Source organism: Eptesicus fuscus, chromosome 5 (genome assembly GCF_027574615.1).
Source record: "Eptesicus fuscus isolate TK198812 chromosome 5, DD_ASM_mEF_20220401, whole genome shotgun sequence".
Lineage (NCBI taxonomy): Eukaryota > Metazoa > Chordata > Mammalia > Chiroptera > Vespertilionidae > Eptesicus > Eptesicus fuscus.
In genome coordinates, this window is record NC_072477.1 from 22,647,571 (window position 1) to 22,674,987 (window position 27,417).

Sequence of the window (27,417 nt, forward strand, 5' to 3'; positions counted from 1 at the left end):
CCCCTTCTCTGGAGTCAGAATGGATGGTGGGAGCTAGGAGGCGGGGAATGGGAGGCTTAGGGTACGGGACTACCATGAGAGGTGTAGAATTTTAAAAGCAGGCATCATTTCTAGAAGATTCTGGTTTCTCCAGCTGGGGATTCTTAGAATCTAATATACACTGGAGAGTTCACAGGTCAACCTGCATGGTCTGGTCCAGAATCTAATTGGTCTCTGGGCCCCTTGCATCATAAATACTTCCTAAGAGATCAAGTACAACTCATGCAATCGCTGTCACAACAGACTTTGCCATCACTGAATCAAATCAACTGTTAAGATCCTGGGGCTCCTGAATCACTTCCAGAAACAAGAAAGCAGGACTTTGACCTTTAAGAATGACATGCCCTCTGGTGTTACCAACATCTGAGGTGGAGATGGTCAAAGTCTGGAAGCTGACTGAATAACTGCATTGATCCTTGGGTAGGACAGATTCTTCTCTTGCTGCCGAATGTCCTCAGAGGCGCAGAGTACCAGGAGCAGGGGAGAGGGTCAGCCCTGGAGGTGCACCCTCCAGCCTCTCGCCAGGAAGCAGTGAGGTGCGCATCATCAGAGCTGCACTGGGAGCGGAGCGTGGTTCCAGCCCCTGGGACATCCTGTCCACAAGCTGCTGCTACTTCTTGGGTTTCTCTAGAATGTTGAGGAATTTCCCCCGTGTCATTTCTCTGGCTGAAATAAAAAAGCAAATGAAAGATCAATGAAGACCTAAAATCTGAAAAAAAAGGACCATAGGAAGATTTAATTTAAAAACACAGACTAATTAAATTGTATATAGGGGACCACAACAGAGTCAATCACCACAAACCTTCAAAAAGAGGGGGAAACAAACCACTACTGGCAACTAAAACCGTAGAGTTGTTCTGAAGTTGGTAATTGCTATAGGGAACAGGCCAACCGGGGAAAACATCATCGATCAACCCTTATAAAAATCGTCATGGAATTCCCCCAAAACCTCTCTCTCTAAAGAATATAACCTAATACTCACGTTCACTAGCACAGGAGTTTGCTCTTGGAGGCTAAAATCCAACCAAGATTACAGTCTTCTATGGGTTGCTGGTTTCTGGACATTTAAAATCTCAAATCAGAATTAGAGACCATTTACCCCATCCCTCAGTGGCAGTCCCTGGATACTGTAATATAACAGGGTTTATAGCACCTCAGTGCAGTTCATCTGTGGATGGAGTAATAAAGTAGGGTTTATAGAACTTCGGTCTTCTCTCTCTTGGCATTGTCAGTCCTTAGATGTTTAATATAGTCAGGCAAGGTTTATGTGTCTTTCTCTGACTTTCAGTGCCATCAATCTTTGAATGCTGTAGTTACAAGAGGGTTTATATAGCTACTTTCCTACATATGAGGCTCTGAAATGAAAGTAAAACATTTCTCAATTACAAGGGTCACTGCAGAAGCCCCCGTTTTAGCTGTCAAGCAAATCCTCAAAAATCGTATGAAGCCTAAAACCCCCTTCATCCTCATCCCCACAAGATCATCTTTTCAGATCCCTTAAATGGATTTAGCAGTGCTAAAAGTTTCCGATGGCTTGCCCTGGAGGCGGGAAGTCCTCTGGAATCAAGCAGAGGGCACACAGCAGGCTGTGCCCTGTGACCTCCCAAGAACATGTCTCCATCTTGGCCAAAAAGTGAGGTGGCCAGGGAGGCTCCTGCAGGAGATGAGAAGGACCTTTACTCTGACTTCCTCCTGCCCTTCTCAAGTCCAAAGCAAATGGTGCCAGGCGAATGGGCTCCCACTCTCCCCACCCCACCTACATCTAAGTGCCTCGTTGATTTGTACAACGAAGAAGTAAAACAACACGAACTCTGTAACCACAAGAAGGCTTTTGGTAACTGCAATCTATATATATTCCCCATCTTTCATAAGTTCCTGAGCTCCAACAAAGAGAAAGGAAACCCCATTAATTAGGAGTGGAAGTCTCAGCGCTGGGTCTGGTCTCATGTGCCCACAACCCCTCCCTGTCTCAAAGCAAACGGACCACTCCTTCCTTGGTGGATTTATACCAACCCTCTACATACCAAGTTCCTATCAGATCTGCAATTATCTGCTTATATACTTGTTTTCCTCTGTTGAAGTATGAAAATAGAGGGCAGAGACTGTTTTATTATTCTTTATTCACCAGCACCTCACACAGTGCTGGACCTAGCATCTGCTGAAAAACGTGGGCTGGGTGAATGATGATATATATACACCAAAGAACTAGAACCAAGTAGGATAACAACCAAGTTAGTTTCTTCCCTTCCACATACAAACATTAAGACTTGTTAGTGGTCCTTGGTGCTCCGTTCTCTATATTGTGGGGTTCTTTTTAAATTTACCTTGCTTGTTTAGAAAGAAAGATAATTTCCCTTGATGGGAATAATGCAGATTAATGGAGAGATGAAGGTGGGGGTGGGGCGAGGACAGACAAGAACTAACTATCCTAGAGGAAATGGGGCCAGGTGTGTACTTGAAGCAACGGGAGTGGGTGGGGGTGGGGGCAGTGCATGAATCCACTCTGTAAGTACATAATTTTCTAACCACTTTGCTGTACATCTGAAACTAATACAGAATAATATTTAATGTAAACTGTAATCGAAAGACAAATTTTAAAAAAATTTCTTGCCCATGGGAGGTAGCATGACTTCTTTCAGAGAACACAGGATTAGTTTAAGTCCCAGCTCTAGCATTTAGCAGCTGGGTGACACCAGGAGCTGGGTATGAGCCTCAGTTTCTTCATCTGTAAAATGAGTACATATTAATGTCACCTGCCCTGTCCTCTTGGCTATTCAGCAGTGAACATGCTTGGTATAGTGGTATCACTAATATAACACCTTTCAGAGGAGGGTTAGCCTGCTGCTTCTCTTGCACTATTTCCTGAGAGAATAAATGAATTAACTGTGATAAGGGAGAGTAGTAATCTCACAAATTCCACTCCTTGGGATCTTTCCCTCAGCCAGATCCTATAGCTATTCACTTATACTTTCGGTCTGAATGGGTCTCATCACTTTTTTCTGCCTACTCTCAGGTGCTTATTAAGGACCTGAAGCACAGCAGCAAGCGATCCTGCAACCTGGCTAGAAGCAGGTGCTCTGGAAACCAGACATGGGTAACACAAAACTCTTTGGGTAAACAGAACCTTGTTCCTAAAATTCGGGGCCAGGAGCAGTCTATTGACATCAATAATGACTTCTGCCTGCTGCCCTTCAGATCCCCAATTCTTTATTATTTTTTCTCCAAATGGGAAAATGACCAAGATTTTAAGACTTAAAATTTAAAAAGATCCAATTTAGTCAAGGGGTCAAAAGGATTTCACAGAAAAATAAATGGATATTCCCAAGTCTCTCAGTGGCGAGCTCTCCTTGAATTTAACCAATCCCTTTTAACAACCCCTTTCCCACTCAATCATTCCTCCCCCTTCAACCTAATCTAAGTACACAGAGCTGCAGGAAACCACAGTAAAAGTAGAAGTAATTCAAAAGACATCATCTTCTACATGGGAGGGGAGAAAGTTTTCCTACTCGCCAGTCCTATATTGGAGATATACGAATTTGTGACATAGCTGCTCCCTAAAAGAGGGCTGTGCCCTATAAATCACATCCTAAGCACCAGCCCCTTTTTGTGCACAGAGAAATTGCTGTGGGTCAGGGGCTGCTCCAGAGCACGTGCCCTCCTGTTCACTTGTCATCAGAGATGTTAACATCTCTGATTAATTCACATAGCCCTTATTTGATTCCTCATTTCTTTATCCTTGCTCTCCTGCTCTGCTGCGGTGTGAAGATTCTTACCAACCTGATACAGTAATCACTGCCTGCTAACGGCACCCCCCTAAACCTAGTGAAATTGTTTAGTGATGCCAACCGCGCTTTTAATTTGCAAGACATCAGACACTGAGGTAATTTATACCAACATCTGTTCATTTTAGACTTCTGAAACAAACTTGCACATGCTGCTATAAAATCCCATTAGGAGTAGGGAGACAGCCTTCTGCTACTATTCCGTATTCTTCTACACACACACACACACACACACACCTTCCAGTAGGGTTTAATATGTAAATGCACTTTACTAAAAAATTTCTGCCAAGGATTTCACGTCTCTTTGGGAGAAAACCTTTAGAGATGTCTATGGTTTGCTTACAGAGGAGAGGAAGATATTTCTATTTCCCTCTGACTAGTGCCATCCCTCCTTCTTCTCAATAGTTACCGCTTGGTATAATTCTCTAATTAATGGCCAGGGTAAGAGTACATGCTTCTTAGCTTGGCACTTTCAATGCTTCCCTTCTCTCCTGGTCCTTTTTTTCTACAATGTGCTAGAAGACAACCCTAGAGACAAGAAAAGTGCTAGAAAGAGTTTTATCTAGACTCAATAAAATTTCTTAACAATTTTCTAATTCTGGATTACTTCTCTAGGATTACAAGTTTAGCAGGAAGGGAACATGCTACCACATTCTAATAACTATGCCAAGAGGGACCCACTGGTCACCAGCCACCACAGTGTGTGCTGTGAGAAGAGAGGCATGACCTCCGTGTGGTCATGATTTACTACGGGCTCTCCTATGCAGTACGAGACCATAAACTGAGAAAGCCACAATAGAGACTGTCACCATAGGGGGAACATGTGAATTGCTGCGGAGTGTGGGAGAGGGGACCACTTGTACACATTTATAGGCGGCAAATGGACACACCACAATCAACTTCCAGGTTTATGCTGTTTCCATTATCCCCTTCTAGTTTTCCTAGGACTGTCAGGTTCATGGCAGCTGTAAATACCTGGGCATGCTCTGAGAGGTCAGGGCTGAAGGGAGGACTGCATCCTCCTTGCTGGGAAGGTGCTGTGTGGTTTAATATAATCTCTTCTTTAGACTCTCCAATCCTCCATCCTACATTTAGCCTTGCCTCTGGCTCCCTTTCCACGATGACTATCCCCAAACTGCCTTCTCCGCAGTAAATTTTCTGGTGGCTGGTTGAAAGAGAGTCAGTGGCACAGATTGATTTCTCACCGGTGAGGGGATGAGGGATTATCAGAGGCACCCTGGTTAACAAGATTGGGTGCGAATCTCTCACGAGACCAGCCCTCTTTGCCAGGGCTTTGCACCTTTCACCCATGACATATGGGTTTCATTACAGAAAGATTTTCCAGATTATAACTTTGAGGCAATTGCCTGATAAAATTCTGCTTGGCTTTAATGTAGGGAACAATGTAAAGAATAAGTAACTTTTAATGAAATGGAAGAAACTCATAATGTTTGGTTTTCAATTCCAATGCAAACTACTTTAAATATTTCTGTGTCTCAATATAATTAAAAACATTAGCGAGGTGGAGAAGAGTTACATTCCACTAGTTCGCTCACATCCTGAAGAGCAACAATAGGCTGTCTTTAGGAGACTTTAATATGAATGGCCAGGGAACAAAGGAGACAGCATAACTGTGAAAAGAGCAGGGCTTTCAGCATTGGATAGGCTTAGACTTGAACCCATGGACCCTGCTACTTAACAGCTCCTGTACTTACCTACTACAGAGGGCAAGTCACCCAAGTCATCCTTTGTTCAAGGTGGGACTAATACAAAGGTCACATGGGCATTCAGTAAATGCTAGCTACTGTATAATCATCTCTTTCATTTCAAACAAGTTTATTTAAGCCACAAGACACTTGACGGGAAAACTATCTAGGATTCATTTCTTTTATAGTAAATGTATCCCTACCTAAAGACATATTGCCCTATATGTAATAACTATGTATAAAAAGTTGTAAAATTGTCTTTGGTTTAAAGGAGCATTTGAGATCTTATTCCCCAGCATGTTGTCAATTTGGTTCAAATAAATTCTTATAAAAATTCTCTAAAAAAACACATTAGCCTTAGCCAGTTTGGCTCAGTGAATAGAGCATTGGCCCGTGGACTGAAGGGTCCTGGGTTTGATTCCAGTCAAGGGTACGTATATTGGTTGCAGTCTCGATCCGGTCGAGGTGCATACAGAATCAATGTGTTTCTCTTACATCAGTGTTTCTCTCTCTCTCTCTCTCTCTCTCTCACCTCCTCCCTTCCACTCTAAAAATCAATGGAAAAATATCCTCAGGGGAGGATTAGAAAAGAAAAAAGAAAAACAACATGAATGTTGTCTTCTTGGTCTGGAGGAACAGAGTTCTGGAGTAAAGTAGCAGGTTCTCTTGATAGTAGACACCTGTCTGCTGCTGGAAGGCACTGATGAATCTTCAAACTCCATGTCCAACTGTGCTGGTGCCTGGTTCATTGGTTCAATTAGCTGCCCATTAAATTGGAACCTGATCTGGCTCATTGATAAACCTTGTCATTCACAATAAGCCTTCAATAGTTTACTAAGTGGGATATGCCTCTTAATCTTAAACCACACCACAGAACTATCTTGCCCTACCACCTTCAAATTAATATGACCATTGTTTTTCTTTTTCTTTTTTTTCAGTCTCATATAATTTAAAAAATAAAGTGACTTTAAATGTTTTCCAATCCTATATAATAAAAGGCTAATATGCAAATCGACCAAATGGCAGAATGACCGGTCGCTGTGACGCACACTGACCACCAGTGGGTAGACGCTCAACGCAGGAGCTGTCCCCTGGTGGTCACTGTGCTCCCACAGGGGGAAGCGCCCTTCAGCCAGAAGCACGAGGAGCAGGCCTAAGCCATGACCATTGCTTTCCACTGGCCATGGCGAGGCGCCAGGTCCTCACTGAATGAGCACCAGCAGCACCAGGAGTGCTGAACCACTTATTTTTAAAAAGCTCAAAAGCAAAACAAATGGGAACATGAATGACTTGCATCTGTAATACATACACTCTGCAGGATCAAACCTGCCGGAACAATGCTGGGTATTAGGTAGAGGCTGCTACCTTCCTTAACCACACCAGGCAGCTACTTCTAGCAAAAAGAAACACACAAAATCCTAGTGAGTTAAGTACAAATCAGTCTGCCAAAAGGCTGTTTATCTAATTAGTTTCACAGAAGATATTTTGTAGAAATGATGCCATTTATTATAATTACGGTTTTCACTTTTTAAAAATTACTTTTTGGTTCTTGAAACCTTGAATGAACTCTCATCGCTATAACAAGAGGGATCTCTTAGTCATCGGTGTGTGTTGTGCAGAAGAAAAGCATGAAGGGGGTGGATGATAGTTAAGTTAGTCGCACAAAGAACCTATGATGTATTAGACATTAGGGAAGATTAAAATAAATTAGAAGTGGCCTTTAAGATGGGACTAGCTCTTCACAGGTATTTTGGTGGATTAGAGAACAAAAGTATACCACTGTGATTTATAATGCTGACTTCTCTCTCACAGCAATGTGGAAAGTTTTCTGTCGCTCTGGCATGGAGCCAGCGTACAGCAGAGCCATTCCAGGGCAGCCCGCCAGACTGAGATCCTTCACCACGCTCCAGTTCAGACCTCTGCACAAAACGTACTACTCAGCGATCGATAATTCAAGTCAAGGACTAAGCACTTTTTAATGCCTCTAATGTGAGAGCAGCTGGTGCTGGGGCATTGACAAGAGTAGAAGGTGCTGCGAACTGAGCCTGGTGTCACTGGATGAAGAAGGGTCTCTGGGAACCTTATTAGGCTTGGTGGCCCTCAGAAGGTAGTTAATTGTAATAAAGTCTACTGACCATTCTCAATCAACTCCTGTGGGAGAACACACACACGTGAAAGTCTGGTGAAAAATCTCACTTTTCTCTAAAATACATAAAAGTAGCATTTGGTGGTAAGCCAAGTAACCTTCAGGCTTTTGCCTAAAGTTCTTCAGGCATAAGCATTTCAAAAAGGAGATTGAAATATCTGAGAAAAGAACAGTATGGATGCTACATCTGTGACCAAACTATCATAGACTATCAAAATCTTCATCCTCAGAATTTTCAAAAAAGCCTTTTTGGGGCACACTTTCCAGGTTCCCTTTATATTGGGTCTCTTGTCTAACAGGACTTTTTCTTCTAAACAGTGCTCCCTCCAGTAAATTCAGAGAAAGACAATTTTATACCAAACACTTTTCCCTTCAATTCATAGTAAGGCCCAATGCCAGGTAATGTTTTATCCAAGAAGTAATATAAAAATGAAAAGCCAGGACTCAGCGCACAGGTAAACAAATTTGGACAGTTCCAATATGGAAAATAATTTTAATGGCTTTTCACACAGAAAAAAAAAAAAAAAAGAACAGAAATATCTAGCCAACAGATTTATTCTCCGAATATAACACATCAAGCGGGAACATAAAATATGGGAAGTGTCAGCCATGATGCCTGAAGATTGAAAGCAGAAGTAGAAGAATCTTAATTGTCAGGCATTTGAAAAATGGTGTTATTCGGGTGAAGCCTGTGTTTCTCCATCAACTCTCCTTGCCCTGCCCTGCCCTCTTTCAAGAGCAAAACAAGACTAGATTTCAAATATTCAGTCCTTCTTATAATCCTTCTCTCTACTAAAAAACCAAAACAACAAAAACTCCAAAGATTGGTGTTTAAGAAATGAGAGCTAACAACTCCTTATTTGTATTTATTTTCCTTTTCAGAGGGCCTCACAGGCCTACTCATAGTTCCATTTGGTTCCCCTTTCAAGGGTAAACTCAACTGAATGAAAGGCAATGAGATCAAAGCAATGCATTAATACTCTTGGGGTGAGAACTTTTATTAAATACTCATAAATTTTTGTACAACATTCATGCCTCAGGGCCTTTACATAGTAATACATCGTGGTGAGACACTTATTATGACCAAAGGCTAGTAGCTTCACAGTCTTAATTTCCTCATCCATAAAGTGAGCACAGCAATAATAATCTGTCATGTAAGGTTAAGAGAGAACAACTAGTCATAGTGTCTTGATCACTACAAAAAACATTTTGGCCCAAATTAGGTATTTTATCAGTAGGCTAGATTCCACTCTCAGAAAAATCAGACCAAGATCACAGCACAGACCATTTCATTGATCTGGATATTAAGAAGTTTCCTGCTTGGAACATCCCCACTTCAAGGTACCGGCAGTAGCTGAAGACTATGGAGGAGGAAGGCCCAGTCTTGACCCCCAGGGCAGGCAAAGAGTTACATCTTCACTCTGAGAAGCCAATAAAAACCTCTCTTGATTATAATTTAGATAAGAACCACTGGATTGAATAATAATGTCTGAAACTCCCCTGGCTGTTTCACCTTGAGACGTCCATCACTGGGTTAAACATGATGCTAATTGCATTTGGATTGATTAATTTCTCTCACTCCTGTCTATTCGAATAACGCTTAACAAAATAATCATAGCACCCAGAGCCAAATCTTTTCCGTCAAAGGAATGAAGCCATCAGAACAGGCAGAGATGAAAGAAATGAAGATGACCCGTAATTACTGCTACGGTGATATCATTACCATATTATACAAAATGAGTGTGGGGGGGTGGAGGGACTGAGGTTATTATTTTTTTAATGGAACCCTACAATCTAAGAATACAAATTTGGCATCAAGTGGAATACACAGAAATATAGAACTTTAAAAAAATACAAATCTTGCTCATGAAATTGCAAAATCCAACAAACACTGAGGCCTAAGATACATCAAGTGCCTTGGGCTGTGAGCAGGTATTATTCACACCACTATTTTTTCACTGCAATAACACTTTGTGTATTACTTGCATAGAGATTTAAGATGCTGTCTTCATACACAAGTATTGCCATAGTTACTGAAGAATTTTTCTTTCAGCCAGGGAATAGCATTTTATTTTAATATTGTTAGAGGTTACCTTGTTTGTAAAATTAAAATCTGGGTTTTAACTGCAGCTAGTTCTAGTTTAAGACACCAAAGAAAATGTATATGAATCTTTGCACTTGATTCATTGGACAATAGTATGGAATTAACTCATAAGCAAGAAGAATATAATATTTCCCTACTTTCTTATTGTTTTATATGATCTTTTCAAATACTTATGATAGAAAACCTATGACTGCATAGGATTTGAACATTAGGTCTGAATCTCTCGCTTATTAGATGGCGCTCCCAAACAAATTATGTAGCCTCTGTGCCTCAGTTCCTTGATCTGTAAAATGGGGATTATACCCACCTGACTAGATTGTTGTGAGACTTAAGATAATACATTTAAGTGCTCAGTATATGCTGGTACAAAAAATAAACTTCCCCCTAAGATTAATTGTATGGTTGTTTACTGAACCTTGAAAAATGTTTTGGTTATTTTATTTACTAAAATTAATTTAAACAGACACTTGCAAAGTACATTGAATGTAGATTTTTAATAAATATTTGAGAAATAAATAAATAGAATACTTAGAAAGTATATCATTTTAATAGACTAGAAATATGTGGAGGATATTTTTGCTATAGTATTTTAATCCTCACCCAAGGATATGTTTTTCCCCATTGATTTTTTTAGAGTGAAAGGGAGGGGGAGAGACAGAGAGAGAGCAACATCGATGTGAGAGAGACACATTGATTGGTTGCCTCCCACACGCGCCATGACCAGGGCCGGGGATTGAGCCTGCAAATGAGCTGGAAACGAACCCACAACTCTTCAGATGCTCTAACCACTGAGCAACCGGCTAGGGCTGATATAGTATTTTAAACATAGGAACCATCATTAAATCGAAATAATAAAAACAGATATTGAAATTGTTTTATTTAACTTGGACAAGATCTGTTTCCATATTATCCTATATACTAGTAATAAAGAGCTAATATGCCAATTAGACTGAACAGCAGAACGACCCTTCCAGACCAAGCCGGGGCTGTGAGGGCCAGCCGAGGCTGCGAGGGGCTGCAAGGGCCGAGCCCCTTGCACGAATTTCATGCATTGGGCTTCTAGTATCCAATAAACATTCCCAAATCAAACAAGCATATGTATTCTGAATTCGTAGTCATTCAGTAATAAATATAGTCAGTGCTTTAAAAGAAAGAACAAAACACTGTGTTTCTGCCAGGTGAAAACAAGAGTCTAAAACATTTACTCCATTAACTTAGTATTCTCTACTTTCTTTCTGGTTAAGGGCAATGTAATACAGTACACAGGGGTTACCTTCTCTGGCTTTGGAATTAGATGGGTCTAGATTTGATTCAAATCCCAGCCCCCCATTTCCAAGCTTCAAGACCTTGTAATTTACTTTCTGATCATCCCTTTCTCCTCTGTAAAATGGGAATTATAAAAGCAACTTGCAGATTCTTATAAGTTAAATAAGGCAATGCATGAAAATCCTTTATACTGCCAAATATATAGTAGGAAAGTCAATAAATGACAGCGTTAATCATTTTTATCTTTCACGTCTCAGCTCAAATGTCACCTTTTCAGAGAGGACTTCCAAACCACCCTATCTAAAGTGAGATATCTTCAATTATTCTTTCATATAAACTCATTTACTTCCTTCATAGTACCTACCAAAATCTAAAATTACTTTATTTACTCATGCTTCATGAAGTTCTATAGAACTTCCTGTTGTATCCCTAGCAAATAGGTGGTCAATCACACATTTATTGAAATAATTTATTCATATATGAGGAAAGAGGTATTCTGCTTCCTTTTAATTTTTTTTATTGTTTAAAGTAGTACAAGTAGCAGTACAGTACATATGTCTCCTTTTTTACCCCCATTGACTTTTCCCCCGGCACAAGCCCTTACCCCATCCCCCAGCGTCTTGCGTCCATTGGTTATGTTTATATGCATGCATACAAGTCCTTCAGTTGATCTCTTACCTCCCCCCACCTCCTCAACTTCCCACTGTAATTTGACAATCTGTTTGATGCTTCTCTGCCTCTGTATCTATCTTTTTGTTCATCAGGTTATAATGTTCTTTATTATCCATAAATGAGTGAGATTATGTGGTATTTTTCTTTCACTGACTGACTTATTTCACTTAGCATAATGCTCTCCAGTTCCATCCATGCTGCTGCAAATGGTAAGAATTCCTTCTTTTTTTTTTTTTACAGCAGCATAGTATTCCATTGTGTAGATGTACCATAGTTTTCTAATCCACTCATCTGCTGACGGGCATCTAGGCTGTTTCCAAATCTTAGCTATTGTGAATTGTGCTGCTATGAACATAGGGGTGCATATGTCCTTTCTGACTGGTGTTTCTGATTTCTTGGGATATATTCCTAGAAGTGGTATTACTGGGTCAAATGGCAGTTCCATTTTTAAATTTTTGAGGAAACACCACACTGTTCTCCACAGTGGCTGCACCAGTCTGCCTTCCCACCAGCAGTGAAGGAGGGTTTCTTTTTCTCCGCATCCTCTCCAGCACTTGTCGTTTGTTGATTTGTTGATGATAGCCATTCTGACAGGTGTGAGCTGGTACCTCATTGTTGTTTTGATTTGCATCTCTCAGACGATTAGTGACTTTGAGCATGTTTTCATATGTCTCTTGGCTTTCTGAATGTTCTCTTTTGAAAAGTGTCTATTTAGATCCTTTGCCCATTTTTTTTTATTGGATTGTTTATCTTCCTTTTGATAAGTTGTATGAGTTCCCTGTAAATGTTGGAGATTAAACCCTTATCGGAGATAACATTGGCAAATATGTTCTCCCATGCAGTGGGCTTTCTTGTTGTTTTGTTAATGGCTTCTTTTGCTGTGCAGAAGCTTTTTGTTTTGATGTAGTCCCATTTGTTTATTTTCTCCTTAGTCTCTCTTGCCCTAGGATCTGTGTTTGTAAAGATATTGCTACGACATATGTCTGCAAATTTGCTGCCTATGGAGTCGTGTAGGATTTTTATGGTTTCCCGTCTTACATTCAAGTCCTTTAGCCATTTTGAATTTGTTTTTATGTATGGTGTAAGTTGGTGATCTAGTTTCATTTTTTTGCATGTATCTGACCAAATTTCCCAGCACCATTTATTAAAGCCTTTTAATTCTTAATTAACCCCCATGCATAAGAAATTTTTAGTCTAGTAAAATTATTTAGTTCCACTTCTAGGAAACTTTCCAAAGAGACACTAATAAAAATATCAAATAGGGTATTCACATGCCTATTCATTTCAGCACTGTTTTATTTTTAATATATATTTTTATTGATTTCAGAGAGGAAGGAAGAGGGAGAGAGATAGAAACATCCATGATGAGAGAGAATCATGGTAGATCGGTTGCCTACTGCAAGTCCCTCACTGGGGAGCGAGCCCACAACCCGGGCATGTGCCCTTGACAGGAATTGAACCTGGGGCCATATCCACTGAGCCAAACCAGCTAGGGCTTTTCAGCACTGTTTGTAATATGTAAAGACTGGAACCAACCCAAATGTCCATCAATAAGGAGGGGACTGGTGTAATCTTATTATGGATATCTGTTCAGCTGTAAAAAGAATGAAGATACCTATATACTGTTACAGATAGATCTCCAAAAAACACAAAGTGTAAAGGAAGATTATGTATAGTATAATACCTTATGTGAAAAATAAGGACAAGGGGGAAATACATATGTATATGTATTTATATTTTCAAAAGGAACAATGGAAGAATAAAGTTTAGTATTAGATTTACTAACAAAAATGGTTATCTAAGGGAGGAACATGAGATGGGGTAGGAATAGAAATTTAAGTTAGACACTCTGAATGTACCTTATTTTATACGTTTTACTTTGGGAGACCATATAAATATTTTATATACTAAAAAACCAAAATTCATCAAATAGAAAAAAAATAACCTCTAAAAATAGAAATAAACTGAAAATAACTTGAATCTATAAAATTTGGCATAACCACACAGTACAAAAGTATAAATAATCTAAAAAGACTTTTTAAACGCTTTAAAAGACATATCCCTACAAGTATGTATCCTAAGGAAATAAAAGTGGCAAAGGGAAATCTTAAACTGTGTATAGCAGTCTTCCAGTTACATGTAGTTGGTTTTTCTGATGCTAGTTTTATTGTGGGTTAGTTATTAGGGGCCAAGAATTTAAGCTTAAGAGAAAAGAGAGACTATCCAAAAAAAAAAAAAAAAAAAAAGGTAATATGCAAATTAACCATCACTCTGTCACGAAGATGACGGCGCCCATAGCCACAAGATGGTGGCGCCGTCTTCTCAGCTCGGCCGGAGTCCCCCAGTCCCAGGGGAGTGGGGGGACAGCCGCTGAGAGCAGGCAGTGTGAGCGGCCTGGCGGAATGCTTGCTTTGTCGCCGCAGCAGCACAGGTGGCCCTCTGGCCAGGCCGGGGTGCGAAACGCTTGCATCGTCTGTCGACGCAAGCGTTCCGTGCTAGCCGCGGATGGGATCCTGTCAGCACTCACTCAATTTACCTGAGTGAGTGCTGACAAGAGCATGTCATCCCTGTGACTTACTCATTTTAATTGGAGGGAAAGAGGTGTGCAAGCTAGCAGTGCTGGAGGCCCAAGGAGACGTGCAGAACTCCACTTGGGGAAATCTGGAAGACACGGCTCATGGAGACACAGCTACTCTGGGCACTTCACAAATGAATGGGGTGTTTTCTTCCCTTTCCTGCTACACCGAGCATGCAAATGCCAGAACCAAGACTGTATAACACAGATAAAACAGATGGGCCTCTGGGCCTCGGATGGGCCTCAGGCCACGGAGAGCCTCTGGGTAGCGGGCACTGAGCGGCCAGGCCCACAGAGAGCTACTGGTGCATGGATTTGTGCGCAGGGTTACTAGTATCATTATAAAATCAAATCCTATCTAATAAAAGAGTAATATGCAAATTGACCATCACTTCAAGACACAAGATGGCTGCCCCCATGTGGTCAAAGATGGCTGCCACCATGTAGACACAAGATGGCTGCCACAAAATGGCTGGCAGGGGAGGGCAGTTGGGGGTGATCAGGCCAGCAGGGGAGGGCAGTTGAGGGGGACCGGGCTGGCAGGGAGGGCAGTTAAGAGGTTACTGGGCTGGCAGAGGAGGGCAGTTGGGGGCAACCAGGTCTGCAGGGGAGGGCAGTTGTGGGCGATCAGGCCAGCAGGGAGGGCAGTTAGGGGTGACCAGGTCAGCAGGGGAGGGCAGTTGGGGGCGACCCGTCCTGCAGGGAAGGGCAGTTTGGGGGGACCAAATCTGCAGGGGAGGGCAGTTAGGGGCAATTGGGCCAGCCGGGAGCAGTTAGGCATCAATCAGGCTGGCAGTGGAGTGGTTAAGGGGTGATCAGGCAGAGGCAGGCGAGCTGTTGGAAGCCAGCAGTCCTGGATTGTGAGAGGGATGTCCAACCGCCCATTTAGGCCCAATCCCACCTGGATCGGGCCTAAACAGGCGGTTGGACATCCCTCAAGAAGTCCCAGATTGGAGAGGGTGCAGGCTGGGCTGAGGGACCACCCTCCTCCCTTGTGCACGAATTTCATGCACCAGGCCTCTGATAGATCAAATAAAAACCCTTTAACATATTTGAACAAAAAAATAGTTATTTACCAACCCTGTCCAAGGAGAAGGCCTAGAAGCAATGACAGTCCAGTAACAATGAATCCTATTAATACTTAGATTTCTACTAAAAGCTACCCGGAAAAAAAAAAAAAAAGCTACCCGGGTTCCTTGAAGAAATGGATGAAATTACAAGTCTAAGGAAGTAAAGGAACTAGGGTTATCTTGACATGCTGAAAGCAAGGAAATTACCAAAGACTACTAGGCTCACATCAAATGACACAGGACTCAACCTGAAGGAGCGCCCATTACCTAAAGATGGAGAAGTTTCTGGTGTCAGATAATATTTATAGTAGATTGAAATACATCAAATACAAGCCTCTACAATATTTTTAAAAAGCTCTCAGTCACTTCAACTCATTTCATGTTCTGAAAATTGATAAATAAAAAGGGGGAAGAATCCTGCATTTTTCCTGCCTTTCCTCTTTGGACTATATTTCAGGGAAACCATAGAATTGATTTATTAGGATAATTATCATCACTATTATTATGAAAAGGATCTATGGATACCACCTAAACCCACTGATCTTCCCTGAAACTGTAATGGAGATCTGTCATATGCTTCCTGACATGAAAATATAGCAGGTACATAATACCACTTATGAAATATTGTTACCAACAAGACTGAATTCAAACCAATTTATTCTCTGTCAGATTACAGGAATTTGGGGGGAAAGAGGAAGACGTGGAATGTTACCACCAGGATAAAATCACCCAAATTTAAAATGTGGGAACTACTACAAGACAAACAACCCAGTTTCTTCAACAATTAAATACCAGGAGGAAGTAGGAAGTGTGGTTATAGAGAAGATTAGGAGACTGAAGATTCAGGTCAACCAAATGCACTGTCTGGACCTTGTCTGGATCCTGATCCATACAAATCAATTGTAGAAAACACGATTTTGAGCCAAACTGGACATGGACTATTAGTTGTAATTAAGGAATTATCATTTTATTTTGTTTGTGTACTATAGTGTTTTTATTTTTTTTAAAAAAGGGCCTTCTTGATTAGAGATACATACTGAGGTATTTATAAATGAAATGGTACTGATTTACTTTAAAACTCCAGGAAACAACACAACCACAACAAAAAGTGTGATTCAAAAGGATGAACATAAAACAAGAATGGCAGAAAGTTGACAATTATTAAAGCTGCAGATGAGGTTGTGGGGTTCATTATAGCATTTTCTGTAGTTAGTATATGCTTGAAAAATGTCCATAATAAAAAGAAAATCTCATCAAATGTTTCTCTAGAAATATAGCTTTTTCTCATTATCACTACATAACATAATACAATGAACAGTAGGCTAGGGAACAGAGATGTGGATAATTAACTCTGCAGAGGGCTTGGAAATGGATGGACAGGAAAAGCTTTAGAAAGGGGCTGACTTCTCATGTCATGAATGTTTATTTCCATCGTTAAATTCTTGGATGAGGGACAAGTTACAAACGACCAAACAATCAAAAGCAGATTATATACTTTTAAAAGCCTACCACATTTAACTTGGGTTAAGCCTAATATTAAGAAGCTGCTGCCTTCTAACCTTTTTCTCTCTTAATTATTTTTAAAAAATCACACTGGCAAATCTAAGAGCAGTTTTCAATTTAACTGCAAAACAGCTCTGAGGGAAGCTCCCTGGCTCAACATTTTGCTTCTACAAAATTTTCTTGGAGGTGAAGAGAATGAGTCCTTGGTTACTCATTTATTGAATCTTTTCAGAAAAAGCTTTAGGGGTCGGTAGCAAGACTAACTTTAAGGTCTAGGACAATCCAATAGCTAACAAGTTATAAAAAGGAACAGCTTAATCTAAACTTTCACTAGTCCAGTAAATTTCAACTAGTTTGCCCTCACGCTATCAACTGTATATAAATGATGACCTCATTAATCCCACTTCACTTTGATCACGCTTTTCCTTCATAGATGCTGATTTATCCAATTTAAAACAAATTACTTGTTCTAGCTGATAATTTGATTTTTAATTGTTTGCACTGTGGTTTCATGTATGTACAGTTCATGTTCTCAACCTGATCAGACTATAAATCATAAATGGAAGAGACTATTAAAGATAATTTCCCTCACAAACTTGGAAAATATGTACAACATATAGTAGCTGTCCAGTAAGTCTTGATTTAAAAAATATTTTTCCTCTAAAATCATGTACTAATATAAAAGTACAATAATTACTGTCTTCACTTAATTATGAATTTCTTTTAAAAGCACATCACAATCAGGTAAGAACTTGACTATGACATGTCTACTTACGATGTCATATGGCAGTGGTTATTTTCCTTGTGATTAGAAATAACAGCTAATTAGCTTTCTATTTGTTTGTTTTTCAAAATATCCAATTTTGATGTTTCTGAATAATCTTATTTACAACATTCATGAATTCCTCAGCCAGAAAATTATATATGCTGTTTATAATAGTCTGCATCACTGAAACTCCAGAGCTTAACCTATACATAGTTAACATACAATAAACATGTGCTGAATGAAAAAAAAACTTTCATGCACAACTGGCCATCGTTTAGGATCTTAAAAACTATTTATGGGTAATCAATATGGCTAAATATAACAGACGGAAAAATATGGTTAATTAGATGCTATATAAACATTATAGGGCTTAATAACTAATCTTAAAATGTATTTTTCATTAATTTTATTTGCATTCAAACCAATACAGAAGTAAAAGTGAAAGAAGCACTTTATAGATGTCAGACTACTAGCCTCAAAACCAGAAGGTTAGAGCTCTCACCTAATTTCATCAGCTAGTCAGGTACTTACTGTGTGCACATTACATACTCATAATTGCAGATGACGGGACACCAAGAGAGATCAACCAATCTTCCTTAGAAAACCTTTCCTCCCATTTGGGCACTCAGCAGCAGCTCAACTGTGCTCTGCAGATAACTGTAGAGTTTTTTGCAATTGTGGAGTACTTCCCCCCCACCCCCGGCCCCAAGACCTTACAGAGAGGGCAAGACTAACTTTAGGAACAGATCCTATTTCAATATACTGGAGGTCTTAGTTAGAATTTATAACCTACATCAGTGGTTTTCAAAGTGTGGTACCCGAACCAACTACAACAGCACCACTTTGAGAATATATTACATACAAATTCTCAGGACTCCGTCCCAGAGCTACTGAATCAGAAACTCTAGAGATCGGGCCCAAGAAGCCACGTTTTATAAAGCCCTTCAGGTGATTATGATGCATGCTAAATTTTGAGAACCACTAACCTATATTATCCAGGCTCTTTGATTTTTGTTTCCAGTTCTCTGTAGTTCTAACTCATTACTAAAAGAGGAGGCAGGGTTTTGTTTTATTAAAATTATAATCACAACAAAGCATATTTCTTACCATAAAGCTAAAAGTAGAGGAGAGACTACTTTTTTAAGGAAATATGAGGAACAAAGGGAGAAATTAAAACATTCAACCAAAGGATTAGAATTTTTACCAAAACTTAATTAGTACCTCAATTGCCATGTATCATTCTTAGTGTTAAGGTTACAATACAATCCTTAACCTTGAGAATCTTAGCAAAAGACAGACTGGAAAATAATTACCAAACAATATCATCAAAGCTATGAGAAATATATCACACATTATGAGGACAGAAATGGGTTGGATGGATGGGGTGCTATTTGAACCAAGCTTTTAGTAATGTACTATCAAGGAACGCCCAGGCAAGCTAAAGATAGCTACTTTTTAAAAGTTTTCCACTAGGCCACTAGTGTAAAATGTAAATGAACATTATGAAATCGATCTTAAAATAAGCTCAAAGTACCACTTCATTCCCAGCACTGTTTGGGATTTCTTGTGGATACCAAAGTAGTACTATAAGAAATGGCCTTGCTTTAAGAAATTAAACCACAAATAATAAACTTTGCCTATGCAAAATTTGGCAGAAATTAAGCCAATTATAACTATTCTTCATCATATTTTGTTAAGCAAAAAGCTAAGACACCCAAACAATTAAGTCAAATGAGTTGCTCTGAAGTCTAGTTTCTTCTTAAGGTTGAAGTTTTCACAAGATTTACCCAAAATGGAGACTTCTACTAGTATTTTATTTCCTTGTGTTTGGAAGATCAACCTAATTCCATGAAATAACCGAAACTTAAATCAGTTTTTCCTCTATATTCATGTTATTTTTCACCTCAGTTATAAAACTATTAGCATAATTAGCATTCCTGTAACCAAACATAGTTGACTAAACCTCATTTTTTAAAGATTTTTTATTGATTTTTAGAGAGAGAGAGGAAGGGAGGAGAGAAACATGGATGTGAGAGCAGAACATCAAACAGTTGCCTCCTGCACACCCCTTCCGAGGATCAAGCCTGCAACCCGGGCATGTGCCCTGACCAGGAATTGAACCGGCAACCATTTGGTGCACCGAAATGTCCAACCAACTGAGCCACACTGGCCAGAGCTAAACCTCATATTTTAAAGGTAGGCTACAAAAACTAGCTTTCATAATTTGCTGAAATGTTTATTTTAATTAAAACTACTTATGTCTGATTTGACTACTTATTTAGTTCTAATTTGATTAAGGGGGCCTATTTCTAATAAGTAACCCCCCAAATCCAGAGTTGAGTTAAAAGCCAGAAGACAATGTAAATAATGCACTTAAATCGTCCTATATTAATCACTTTCTTTGAATTACTTTTTTATTTTTTTAAGTATATTTTTATTGATATCAGAGAGAAAGGGGAAGGGAGAGATAGAAACATCAATGATGAAAATCACTGATTTGCTGCATCCTGCATGCCCCCCACTAAGGATCGAGCCCACACCCCCAGACATGTGCCCTAAGCAGGAATGAAACCTTGACCTCCTGGTTCATAGGTCAACACTCAACCAATGAGCCACACAGGCTGGGCTGAACTTTCTTAATGATTCTCCAAATTCAGCCTGAGCTACTGGTACATTCACTTCATTTTGAAAAGGAAAATGGGGGGGCTTGCAATCTAGTTCAGTATCTGGTTAAAACTGTAGTCTTACTTCCCCACTCTGACTGACTTGGGCGGAGCCACAGCTGAGTTGGGCGGAGCTGCAAAGCATGCCCCCAAGGCCCCACCAAGACTGACTTGGGCGGAGCTGCAGGGACCCTCAGGGGCCCGCCACAGGAGGAGATATATAGGTCAGAGCCTCCCCACGAGTTCAGTTCAGGCTTTGGATCCAGAATTCCCCTGGACTAGCAGATTTACAAGGTAAAGGTTAAACTTTCCTCCCTCAGAGTGCTGGCTGATGTTCTCCCCTGCATTCTGCCACAATTTGTATAATCAATGATGTGTCTTTGAGGTCAATGTCAATACAGAAATTAATTTCTATATGCCAGAAGTTCTTCAGTATTCCAAGTATACAGAATCTTTCTTTCAGTTTCACTCTAAGCAAAAAACAAACAAAAAACCACCACAGATTAAAAACTATAAATGTGATAAAAAATAACAAAACAGAGGATCTGACCTATTGTCATTCAGCTTTTCATGACCCAAAACAGACAACCAACTGTTAATGGATTCACAATAAATCATTCTTCTCCATTCTTGCTCAAGATATGAAATATCAAACTCCAGAGTTCTTTGAAACAGAACTCAACAATGAGAGTGATGAAAGCAAAGAGGGTTGTGTTTTGGCTTACCCATTCAGTTTCTAAGTGACTCCCAAACACAAAGGAGAGACTAATAAATGGTTGAGTAAACTACTACTTTAGCAAAATGTATTTAAATCATTGGATGATATATGCTGTACTCATAGTAAAAGTATATCTATGGAATTCTAATGCAAGTCTTATGGTATAATATACAGGGAGTTGGGAGAATGGGAGTGACTGCTAATGGGTACAGGGTTTCTTTTTGGGTGATGGAAATATTTCAAAATTAGATTACAAACAGTTGCACAATTTTGTGAATATACTAAAAACTCATTGACCTGTGCACTTTAAACAGGTGAATTTTATGGCATATGAAAAATTACACGCAGAAGTATAAAAAGCCTCTTGGGCTCAAGTAAAACCCTTGCTAAACACTGCACAGGGCCATAGCCAGTATGGCTCAGTTGCTTGAGCATCATCTTGTGCACTGAAAGGTTGCTGGTTCGATTCCTAATCAAGGCATATGCCTGGGTTGCAGGCTCAATCCCAGGTAGGAGGCTTGCAGGAAGCAACCGATCTATGTCTGTCTGCCTGTCTGTCTCTCTCTCTAAAAATTGAAAAAAGAAACAAAAATAAAATTATTTAAAAAAGAAAAAAGTCTGAATAGGGAAGATTGAAGGCAAAAGAAGCTGAGTGTCTCCGTTAAAGACATAGGCATCCAGTTCTTACCTTTCTCCTGAGGAGCCAAAAAAGTAAAACAAACAAACAAACAAAAACCTTGCCCAGCTGGTGTTGCACAGTAGTTAAGCATTGATCCATGATCCAAGAGGTGATGGGTAGATTCCCCATCAGGGCACATGCTGGGTTTAGGACTAAATGCCCAGTAGCCCGCATGTTTCTATCTTTCTATCCCTCTTTCAAAGCCCTTTCTCTTGGCTTTGTGCTTGATAAATAACTGACTGGGAAAAAATCTGGGCATTGGGACACTGCTGCCATTTACTTCAGGAGAAATACACTTCATAAATTCAATTCTGTTTAATTAAGATAACACCGGAAGTTTTATATATGATGTCCTTTTAGAAGCAAAGATCCTATATTTTGAATTAAAATAAGTACATTACTTAGATTATTTAGACACTATGAATAATTCTTTGAAAAATGCTCTTTTTGTTTAAAGACTAAATATTCATCCCAGGAAGTCAGAATGCAATTAGATTTAATATAAGTAGATTAGATTAATGCAAATGCATTAGATGAGAAAACATTTAACAAAGCTATGTATTTAAACACATCAAAATCCATGAAATAAAAGATTAAAGTTGTATGAAAATTAAGTAATCCTCAGTACAAGTAAATAATTGGTTAGATGTAATAAGTGAATTAGCAACCCTAACTCAGACCATGAGCAAGGTAGAGAACTTCATTTATATAAAAGCTTTTAATTATAGACTTTCCATGTGCTCATTATTGTGCTACGCTCTGAAGATACCAAGAAGAAAAAAACTGCCCTAGCTGGATTTGCTCAGTGGATAGAGCATCGGTCTGCGGAATGAAGGGTCCCGGGTTCAATTCTGGTCAAGGGCATGTACCTTGGTTGTGGGCGCATCACCAGTGGGGGGTGTGCAGGAGGCAGCTGATTGATGCTTCTCGCTCATTGATGTTTCTAACTCTCTATCCCTCTCCCTTCCTCTCTGTAAAAAAATCAATAAAATATATATTTTAAAAAAAGAATAAAACTGATTGTTTGTTTATTTATTTATTTATTTATTTATCCTTACCAGAGGATATTTTTCCATTGATTTTCTGAGACGGGGGGGAGAGAGAGGGAGAGAGAAGACATCCATGTGAGAGAGGCACATCAATTGGTTGCCTCCCGCATGCACTCTGACCAGGCGGAGCATCAAACCTGCAACCCAGGTATGTGCCCTTGACTGAGAATTGAACCCTCGACCCTTCTGTGTGGGCGCCGATGCTCTAACCACTTAGCAACACCAGCCAGGCTGATAGTTTCTTTTTTTAAATCGATTCATTCAGTATGTATTTATTGAACACAACTTTTTCGTATACGAGTAGTAATGCTGACTTTTTTGCATTCACACTTTGAAGAGATTAAAAGATTCAGAAAATCACTGCACAAGTTTACAGTTATTCCTATGGTATAATTTCTCATAGTCTAAAAGAACCTCCATACTTGTCACACTAGTTACTTGGTTGACCTTTAGTCCAGTGTGGCTAAGCAGAATCATTTTCTAATCTGAACACATTTCTTACATTCTCTTTTTTACTGAATTTATTGGGCTGACATTGGTTAATAAAACCATACAGGTTTCAAGTGTACAACTATAACACATCATCTGCATACTGCATCATGCACTCACCACTCAAAGTCAAATCTCTTTCTGCCACAATTTATTACCCACTTTGCCCTCTTCCGTATTCCCCTAAACTCCCCTTTTCCCTCTGGCAATAACCATACTGTTGTCTGTGTCTTTTTTTTTCTTCCTAATTCCTTCACCTTTCTCACCAGTCCCCCAACTCCCTCTCCCCCTGACAGCTGTTAGTCTGTTCTCTATATCTATGAGTCTGTTTCTTATATTATTAATATATTTGTGGCCAAAGTTCTCACAAGCAGCATCTTTCCTGGTGCTGACTTGACATCATGCTTCTCATCTCTTACTCAAAACAAATTGTACCCTGCTCCACACATCACTTAACAACCAACTCAATACTAAATCCCTCCTGACTGGCATCACTGTAATGTTAACCTATTTATTACACATTCAAAACTTATAGCAAAACCAGTTTTTGTGCTGCTGAATGGCTAAGAACTACGACCGCTAACATTTCTGAGTGGTATGTTGGGTACTATTTAAATCACTTAACAGGTATCATCATTATTTAAAGTTCTCACAATACCCTATATAACCGGTACCATTTATCATCCACATTTTACAAATGAGGTACACAGAGGCTACATAACTTGCTCAAGTTTAAACAACTAATAAATGGTAGAGGTAGGATCAGAACCTAGGTGTCCTTAACTCGAGCCTGAGCTTAACCACTTTGCTATAGTTATCTCCCCATGGTCCTTAACCAAAAGGAGTTCACAGAAAGCATTCCTGGTGATAAAAAACTTGGTACTTTTCAAGAGTCCATTTAATTTCTGGACATTGGAAAGTTCTTCCTTTATACTATGTCAAAAACAAAACTAACTAATCTGTCTCTAACTTCTCCCCGCTGTTCCTGTTCTCTGGAACAGGACATGGATTAGCCCATGGTTATTCAATGTGGACCAAATGGGATGTAATAAGTCCAATCAAAAGTAAGGAAAAACAGATTAATAATTAGGAATGACTAAGTCAATAGACAGCTGTCTCTGAACACTTTAAGAGCAATAAAATTAACCCCTTATCATCTTCCTTGATTCTGTTCAAACCCACAGGGTTTATAGAAACCGCATCATTATTTTGTATTTGCAGAGATAAACAGTATTTCTTTCATATAAAATACACAATAAGGAAAAATAGCATGTGATTCTATACCCAAACATGGAGGATCCATTAAAAAGACAAGTGACAGCCTGACCAGTGTGGCTTAGTGGTTGAGCGTCAACCTATGTACCAGGAGGTCACGGTTCAATTCCATGGTTCAATTCCTGGCCAGGGCACATGCCTGGGTTGTGCAGGAGGTAGCCAATCAATGATTGCCTTTCATCATTGATGTTTCTATCTCTTTTTATCCTCTCCCTTCCTCTATGAAATCAATAAAAACATATTAAAAAAAAAAAAGTGACACCTGCCTGGTGGCTCAGTTAGTTGGAACATCATCCCATACACCAAAAGGTTATGGGTTCGATTCCTGGTAAGTGCACACATGGGAGGCAACCAATCCATGTTTCTCTCTCACATCGATGTTTTTCTTTCTCCCTCTCTTTCCCTCAAATCAATGAACATGTCCTTGGGTGAGGATGAAAAAAAAAAAAAAAAAAAAGGTAAGCGACAGCTCAAACCTCTCTTCAGGAACATTTGTCACATCCGCCTTTATCCTTCAGGGATTTGAGTTGAATGACATTTGCTGTAGGTTGATAATTAGTTTTTCTTTCTTTCTCTCTCTCCTTTTAAAAAAAGCATAGGAGGGCAATGTTGGCTTCTTCCCCAAGAGAGACACTAGCCTGAGTGGTTTGGGGAATATACGCCTTGATCACATTTGCACTATGACTCCTGAATGCATGAGCCATCCCAGCAACACCTGCTCTCCTGACAGGCCACCAGGGCTGGCAGGAAAAGGATCCATCAATTCCACTCTCCCCAGAGAGATCACCCAGACCTGGTATTAAATGTACAGTTTAATGCGATGTTAAAAAGTAAAATTCCACCCACCAAAACCTACCAGTTACCAGAGGTCAATATTTTAGAAGACCCTAATAATGGAAAGTAACATAGAATTTAATTATTTTCCCAAATTAATTGCAAACCAACTAAATACTCAGAAAAGTACCACTTATATCAAGGGAAGAAAGATGAGATGAGAAAGAGTGAAATTCTTTAATCAAGATATTGCTAAGGGCTTGAGTTTTGGGTTCTATTTCTCATCATGGGGTAGAAATGTAATTGTCTCCCAACCAGAAACTGTGAATTACTTCTGGATAAGTTTGGGCACATAGATTTTATTAACACAAAAACTGACAATATGTAAGCAATCACATTTTGGTTCAAGTAATTAGCTTCCTTTTGACAAACAGAGAGACAAACATCTTTTTGGTTGGTTTGTTTTGCCTATTCCTATATATTTCCTGTTTTGGGTTCCATTTATTTTCCTATTAAACATACTTTTGCCCTGGCTGTGTTGCTCAGTTGGTTGGAGCATCATCTGTATATGTCAAGGTTGTGGGGTCTATTCCCGGGCAGGGCACATACAAGGCCGACCAATAAATGCATAGAAGGATGGAACAACAAGTCGATATTTCTCTCTCTTTCTAAAAATAAATCAATCAATAAAAAAATAAACATACTGTTATTGTCCTTCTTATTACTTATTCACCTATTTTTTTTAACAATTAAGTTATTACTATTTTTAAAATATATTTTATTGATTTTTTACAGAGAAGAAGGGAGAGGGAGAGGGAGAGTTAGAGAGAAACATCGATCAGCTGCCTCCTACACACCTCCTTTTGGGGATGTGCCTGCAATCAAGGTACATGCCCTTGACTGGAATCGAACCTGGGACCTTTCAGTTGCAGGCCGACGCTCTATCCACTGAGCCAAACTGGTTAGGGCACAATTAAGTTATTTTTTTAAAGAAATCAAAGTTATACAGGTACATGTTTCAAAAATCAATTCTATAAGGTTTGCTATAAAAACTGCAGTTCACCTTTTTAAAAAATGTTTTTTTAATTGATTTTAGAGAAAGAGAGAGAGAGGAAGTGAGAAGAAGAGAGAGAAACATTGATTGACTGCCCCCTGCACATCCCTTACTGGGGATTGAACCTGCAACCCAGGCATCTGGCAACCTTTGGTGCATAGGATGATGCTCACACCAGCAAGGGCTGCAGTTCACCTTTTTAAAAAATATATTTTTATTGATTTTAGAGAGGAAGGGAGAGGAAGAGAGAGATCGAAACATCAATGATGAGAGAGAATCACTGATCAGCTGCCTCCTGCACGCCCCATACCAGAGACGAAGCCTGCAACCGGGCATGTGCCCTGACCAGGAATCGAACCCTGACCTCAATGCTGAACCACTGAGCCACACCAGCTGGGCTACAGTTCACCTTTAACTCCTTTTCAGTAGCAACCATTTTCACTCTGTTTAGCTGATTATTTTATACTAGTAGCCCGTTTGCACGAAGATTCGTGCAATAGACCTTCATTCACCTGGCTGCCTGCACCAGTTTTCTGCCGGCACCGGGAGCCCAGGCCTTGGCTGTGGCCACCACCTTCTGCCTTCTTTCAGGGTCGGGGCTTGGCCGGGGCTCAGCTGCACCCCAGCCTCCCTGCTACAGATCGCAGGAGCCGACCCCGGGTGGTTGCCTGCAATCCGTGCAGGCTCCCCACTGGTGCCCAAGGCCGGGAAAGCCTCGGGCCTTGGGCTCGGCAGCACCTCAGTGACCCTGTGACGGTTTCCTGGTGGGTGTGGCTGGTGGGTGTAGCGAAGGTACGGTCAATTTGCATATTACTCTATTATTAGGTAGGACTAGAGGCCCGATGCATGAAATTCATGCAAGGGCCTTGGCCCAGACCCCTGCCTGCCGCCTCCACCGCAGCCAGGAACCTCTGCTGCTGCCCCCCGCCCGCTGCAGCTTTGTCTGGAAGGAAGGACGTTGGACGTCTGGTCTAATTAGCATTATTAGGCTTTTATTAGTATAGATGACCTCTTTATGTCTAAATAACTAAATAATATACTTGTTCACCATAATTCCTTACATGTGTAAACACTTATCTCCTATTCT

At 40.0% G+C, this 27,417-nt stretch overlaps 1 protein-coding gene across 2 annotated transcripts in view; it reads right to left on the reverse strand.

Annotated features, from left to right (window-relative positions):
- Positions 1 to 355: 355 nt before the first annotated feature.
- LIN52 (lin-52 DREAM MuvB core complex component) overlaps positions 356 to 27,417 on the reverse strand; it is an 88,406-nt gene continuing 61,344 nt past the window's right edge. For both annotated transcript variants that reach the window (XM_008138840.3, XM_054715927.1), the window contains one exon: positions 356 to 705. In XM_008138840.3, the coding sequence (XP_008137062.1) occupies positions 650 to 705 (56 nt within the window). In that variant the 3' untranslated portion in view covers positions 356 to 649. The remainder of the gene's footprint in view (positions 706 to 27,417) is intronic.